We start from the raw sequence: 6,763 nt of genomic DNA on the forward strand, positions 1-6,763 counted from the left end.
GATGGAACGTGGGTTCCACATTTATATATAAATTTTATTAGTATATAATGTGAGTGTAATGAGTTAGTGGAAAGTGGACTCCATTTAGCAAAAATAGAAAAAAAAAACACAATGTGGACAACATTTCACAATGTGAAAAAAAAAACACAATGTGTTGTTTGTCCATTTGTTGTTTTCATATTTTTATAAGAAAGTTAGGGTTTGACAATTTTATTGTAAAATCTTCATGAGTTCATATGATGAGGATGATTTGATTTTATAGTCGTGTATTATGTGTATTAAGGATTGTGTGGTGTGGTGTGGTGTTTACATGTAATTTGAAGTTTTGATTAGAGCATGCTCATTTATTTGTTGTTGATTAGTAGTATTAAAATTTTTAGGGTTTAATAATGTGATGTCAATTTAGTTTGATTTATGAAGTTAATGTAGTTATTGTTTAGCACTACCCGATCACTAGCTCGTCTAGAGAAATATTATCGTGTGGTACAGAAGATCCATCCATTCTTTATTTGCAAAATGAACATATTTCGCATATTGTTTGGGATGCGAAAGAACTTCCTAATTAAGTTAAACTATCGAGATATGACAAAAAGAGGATACGCAAGTGTCTATTTTTAGTTTACATGGTAGCCTTATCGGTGGAGACATTTTCATGCAATGTGCATTGAAGGCCAAGACATTGCATACCTCGTCGAATTAGGTGATTGCATTATTTATTAGCACTAAAATAGTTGTTAATTCGACATGTTACTCTAGTATATCTAAATTAAGATTGATCACTAACTGAATACTGCAGCTTGATCTCCAAATACTATCTTGTAGGGGCTTTGAAAAGGATTTTTAACTAAGAAAATATAGAGTAATTAAATAAATCACGAGATTAAATTAGACAAAAGAGGGAATTCTAGGATGTTGATTTCACTAACTCTTAATTCGATTAACTATTAATCTGATATCTTAGCAAGAATCTGGGAATTATTAAAACGATCGCTTATGTATTCTAAACCTGATTTCAGGCGCCTATAAATTGTTGATTACACACATAGCTTGTATATAAAAATAGTTTCTTTTTCTATTTTGGTTTGTATTACAAATATAGTCACCTTTCATTTTTGACAAGTTTATCTTTCTCATAACGTGTGTTTCATTCTCCACTAATAATAATTCAATCATTTTTTTTTCTACGTTCCTCTAACTTTATCAATTTTATACTAAACTTGTGCTATCCCCGAAATCCCTATTTTTATGGGACGGAGGAAGTAAGTGGTAACTTCTATTGGATGTTAGGATCTCACATATCCTCACTAATTAGTGTCCAATCTTTCATTCTTATTCATTTATTGTGTTATCTATTTTGTCTAGCACACTGCTCTTTCAATGTTATTCATTCCACAGACTCCAAGTTCCAGATTATTTATGAAATCTAAGAATGAGAAACAGCACCACAGGAAAAGAATTCAACACAGATGATCAAGCTCACAAGAATGTGCCAATTGTAGTCTGTAGAACTAATTGTAGTTGTACACTATACTCGTTTGATAAGAAAGATGAGATATAACAAGATTTGTTAAATAAGATAAAAAATGCGGGCTTCGTGTCAAGATAAACTCAGATAAAGGTTTTTTCGTTGTTGTTTGGTAGATTATCTGGATTTTGTATTAAAAATCATAATAAATGAGGTAGAAATGCTATCCGACCAAATTTGTGAGATACATATCTTTGTATTTTAAGGAAAAAATTGCGGGCTCGGATGGGCCATAGAGAAAACAACGGGCTGACATAATAGGTTAACTATGATATCAAACACTTAGAAATAGTCCTATAAGTATCTATATCTAGGCATTACTAGCTTATTAAACGGGTCATTCATCTATAACACTCTAATTATAATATCACCAATTGAGAGACTAATCATGTATAGCATCTAAAATAATTGAAAGCAATATCTACATCATCTAAAGTTTTAGCAGATGAGAAATATGATGGTATCAAGAAATACTGCAATTTATCCAGAGCTTATATAGCTGGATTTATAATTTTCGTCAATAAAGAAATGTGAGGAGGATATCAAGCTTATAAACCAGCATCTCCTAACATCTCTATATCCCTAGATCAGAAAGGGAATGCGGCTTAGAGCATCCCCATCCGTGCTCTTAGCTAAGAGCACAGAGGTTGGTCTGAACCCACTTTTACTCCTTGTCCTAATATCTCTATATCCCTAGGTGTTGTGCTCTTAGCTAAGGACAAGCTCAAGGGTCCCACCATTCTATTATTCAATTTAAATACTCCAATTAATAAAAACATTTCTACATTATAAAAATACATTAAAAAATAAAAATTACATAATTAAAATCCTAAAAAATAAAAATTACATAATTAAAATACTAAAAAATAAAAAATACATAATTAAAATCCTAGAAAATAAAAAAATACATAATTAAAATCCTACAAATTAAAAATTACACACGTGGAAGACTACTCCTCTAACCCCAATTGCCTCTTGAGACCTCGGATCATTTGCTCATGTGTTGCAAGTTGCTCCGGAGCCATCTTAGACGTATCGTTCAAATAGAGTTGGCCCAAGAGGGTCCACAACGAGTTGTTCGAGGGTGGAGGAGGCACAAAGGGAGCCGAGAGCGGGAGCAAGAGCGGGGGCGGATGGAGTCGGGGCGCGACGGCGGGGGCGGTTGGCCGCCGCCTTCTTCCTCCTTGAGGCCGGCGTTGGGAACTGCTCGGGCCAGCGTCGGGGCTACCCAAGTTAGCTCCGGCAAGCTGGGTAGCCACATCATCGGAGGCGCCGTCGGATAGGGCTACCGACCTGGACCGTTTGCTTCGGAGGAGTTGGAGGAGGATGCAACTATGCCGCCCTTATACTTCGGATGTAGGCGCCCCTCCTGCCAACAATCGAGGTACTTGAACGGTTTGAACTCCTCCTTGTTGGTAGGTCGCCAAGGCGGCAATGATGATGTCGAGCTCGCTCGTACCACTCCTCCGCCGACCGCTCTTCCTGGAGGTAAATCCCCTGAAACTTCCCGATTGCCTCGTTGCATCTGAAGATGCAATTGCGAACCATACTATCATTGCGATAGATGGTTCTCCCCGGCCGGGTTTCATTGTAAAGACGAGTGATGCGCCACCAATACGTTTCCTCGGTCTGGTTCGTGCCAACTTCCGGATCTTCGGAGACTGCCAAGTAGGCTTTGAACATCGCCATCATCTCACCGGAGTGTACGGGGTGCGGGTGCCACGAACAGGGAGGAGTAGGAACAAAAGTAGGAGTAGGAGTAGAGCTGTTGCTAGCCACTCCCGATCCGGGTTCGGTGCCCACCCGAACCCGGAGGCGTTTAGTCGTGCACCGGGTAAGGACGATAGCCACCAGGAGCTTGCGAACCTTGGGTTTGAGGAGGGGCCGTAAATTGCGTTTCCGGACTAAATCCGGCCTCGGAGTCGAACCAATCGTGGTTCCAACCGCGATTGCCGGAGGAGGTGATCGCCGGAGCCGGACATTGTGTAGTGTGGTGGGAATTTAGATAAGAGAGTATGAGGAAAAAAGATGAGAGAATGTAGATGATGATATAATAGATGAGAATGTGATTTTTTTGTGTTGAAGTGGGGGTATTTATAGATGAAAATGTGAATTTTGGGGAAAAAAATTGAAAAATAAATTAAAAGTGGGTAGAAAACGGATATAATTTTTTGGGAAGTGGGAAAATATTTTTTTAGATAAATTTCGAATTTTTTTTTTTTAAAAAATAAAAAAACGAATTTGCACGGCTATGCCGTTGGCCAATCAGAAGCGTGCCACGTAGGGCTGCTCAGCGGCACGGACGTGCTCTTAGCTAAGAGCAGCGCCGTACCGCTGGCACGGACAGACGAGCTCCATCAGCAGACGGACGGCACCGTTCTCAGCGGCACCAACGAACGAACAACATCCTCTTCACCGCTGCGGATGGTCTTTAACTCATGTCCACACCGAATTGCCAAGTTTTCAATTGAAAAGCTATTCTTCTATAAATTCTATAACTAAAGCAATCATGTATATAGAGAAAGCCACAACAATCGAGATATATGAAACGCTATCCTTAATTGGTGAGACTTTATAAAAACAAGTTACAGTACAAATTAATATTCAACCTCATTGGAACCAGTGCAATCTACGAAAGATTGCAAATTTACATACAAGGGCGTAGAAATTACCCTATATTGCCTTTGCAAATTTGGAATAGAATCCCACATTTCTCACTCCTTCAATTATCATATTAAAACCGACACTGCAATTTTGCAAGCCTGGCTGAGTAGCTATTCAGCAAATACCATTAATACTATCAATCAGCCATAAAAATTCACAGGATAATACGCAATTGAAAACAACAAAATATACGGGAATTTGGCGGATATAATTATAGACAATATATACCGATTGCATTTAATAAAACCCTAAAATTGCAAAATTGGGAGGGAAAAATAAAAAAGAAAAAGAATCCGTTCTATAAGCAAAAGGACCAAGGTCAATTTACAATACTATCCCTACAACAAAACACCTTTCTTTTACCGAAACTACCCCTCCCTCATCTTCTACTTCTTCCCCTTCTTTGCCGCTGCTTTCTTCTTCGCCGGAGATTTCACGCTCTTCGCCGGCGCTTTCTTCACCGGTGCCGCCTTCTTCACCGGTGCTGCCTTCTTCGCCGGCGTAGCTTTCTTAGCAGCAGCAGTAGCCGCAACCGCCTTCCTCGGAGTAGTTCTGGCGGAAGTTCTGGACGCTTTAGCCGGCGGTTTCTTCTCAGTCTTAGGCTTCTCCGGCGCCTTCCTCTTCGGCGCCGCCTTCGCCTTAGCAGGAGCTGCAGCTTTTGGCTTTGCCGCAGGCTTGGACTTGGCAACCGGCTTAGCCTTCGCTGCAGGTACGGCCTTCGTTTTCGCAGGGGCAGCTTTAGCCTTCGGCTTAGGTTTCGCTGCAGTCTTCTTCCCCTTCGCAGCAGCAGCAGCCGCCTTCGGCGCGGCCTTAGGCTTAGCAGAAGAAGCAGCCTTCTTCTTAGCAGGCGCCGCGGTGGTGGTGGCGGCAGCGGCGGCGGTTCTGGAAGCACGAGCCGACGGCAATTTGTACGAGTTCTTCACCTTCACGAGCTTTTCATTATCGACGAGCTTCCTGAGCTGAATCAGCAAAATCTTCCTGAAATTCAACGGCAGCGAATTCTGCTTCTCCTCGATGAACTTCTGAATCGCGTACTGGCTCGATCCAGTCCTCTCCTTCAACGCCACAATCGCCTCCTTAATCATCTGCATGCGCAACCGAGGAGAAATCAGATCTCATTCCACAATTGCACAATTCAAATCAAAAAACAAAACAATCAGAAAAATTCGATTCGTTCAATACATCGAAGTAGGGAGGGTGGGAGGGCGATTTGCGCTTCCTCGGCGCCGGAACCTTCTTCTCCTTTGGAGCAGCAGCCTTCCTCGCCTTGGTGGATTTCGGCGGCGGATTTTCCTCCTTGGAAATGGCAGCATCCACGACGGCTGGCTGCTCCGCCTCATCCTCGATCGGAACAACTGGATCTTCGGTGGCAGCCATGGGAGATTCAGCTAGGAATTAGAGATAGGGTCCGAGGAATTAAGTGCAGATCTATGGTGTAGAGCTATGAATACCAAGTTAGGTGTAAGTCTGAAGGCGAAATTGGGCGGATTTAATATACAGAAGACGCAATCTGATTGGCCGAGAGGAAGCCGACGCGGATTGAGAGGGTTCAGAATTTTTGAATTTAGACCGTGCGATGCGATCTAATCTACGGCTGTGGGGCAGGGTGAGTAGGACTGATGGTAAAAGCATTACTTGATATTGGCAGTTTTAGGGGCTTGGGGTGTGTTTCTATGCTTGATTAATTTGGGGATAACTCGAGCTAGGGTTTGTGGAATTTTCCAAATCTTGATTTATTTTGTAGGGAACTTCCTAAGGTTTCAGGGGAATGTTCGTTTGTGCGTTGAAGGTAAGCGGTTCGGGAGATATTGCTCTCGGAAGGTAAAGTGGTCAAGACGAGTGTTTTCACAGACCGTGTCGTGGTTTCGGAGCATTGTGTGAGAATGCTTGGGATGTAATGCAAATTTTGATATTGGATTCTGTTCTAGGTTAATGTGGGAGTGTTTAGAAACAGGAATCATGTAAATCCATTGAGATTTGATTGGGGAAATGTTAGTTTGAATTGAAGGGAAGATGAACAAATTCTTAGCTAGTGTATGGTGTGTAGTCTCAACCCATGTAATGTAAGTTTTTTTGTCATAAATCATCTTATATTATGATTTTTTTCATTGAGCAATGTTGCACTTCTGGATTAACAATAAATGTCACCATGTTGTTGTGGTGAAGATTTGAAGAAAAAAAAAATGAGAACACTTGGCATCTTAGTGTAAAAAAAAATTAATGTAACGTAAATTTTTGACACATGTGACGTCTCCGTTAACCGTTAAGATTTTGTAATACCGAACTTTATAATAAGATTTTGTAATAGCAGATTTCGTGTTTCCATAATCCACGGCAATAATTGATAAAAAAAAAAAAAAAAGAAGCGCAAATACCAATTTACATGGCAAACCTATCTTTGAACAAAAATAACATTTTATTTTGGTAATTTACCATCAAAACATGTCGCATATAAACTCAATTTTTTTTTCTAAGAACTTTAATTTGACACCATCTTTAATCGCCAAGATCTGCTTAGAAACACCTAATCATCCTAGTTTACTTCAAAAAACATTATCAATATGCACAGTGTAT

The 6,763-nt window shown here is 40.5% G+C and overlaps 1 protein-coding gene across 1 annotated transcript; it reads right to left on the bottom strand.

Annotated features, from left to right (window-relative positions):
- Window positions 1-4,465: 4,465 nt before the first annotated feature.
- Window positions 4,466-5,639, bottom strand: LOC125206589 (histone H1-like). Its single transcript, XM_048106110.1, has 2 exons — window positions 5,372-5,639; window positions 4,466-5,274 (listed from the first exon to the last, which is right to left on the bottom strand). Exons 1-2 carry the CDS (start codon window positions 5,564-5,566, stop codon window positions 4,576-4,578), a joined length of 894 nt encoding a protein of 297 aa, XP_047962067.1. The 5' UTR covers window positions 5,567-5,639; the 3' UTR covers window positions 4,466-4,575.
- Window positions 5,640-6,763: the final 1,124 nt, after the last annotated feature.

This window comes from Salvia hispanica, chromosome 1 (genome assembly GCF_023119035.1).
Source record: "Salvia hispanica cultivar TCC Black 2014 chromosome 1, UniMelb_Shisp_WGS_1.0, whole genome shotgun sequence".
In the NCBI taxonomy this organism is placed as follows: domain Eukaryota; kingdom Viridiplantae; phylum Streptophyta; class Magnoliopsida; order Lamiales; family Lamiaceae; genus Salvia; species Salvia hispanica.

Excerpts from the sequence above, each read along its gene's own strand:
- LOC125206589 (XM_048106110.1), bottom strand. The coding sequence starts at position 5,566 with ATGGCTGCCACCGAAGATCCAGTTGTTCCGATCGAGGATGAGGCGGAG. Across the intron at positions 5,275-5,371 it reads CCCACCCTCCCTACTTCGAT|ATGATTAAGGAGGCGATTGT; the intron begins GTATTGAACGAA and ends TTGCGCATGCAG.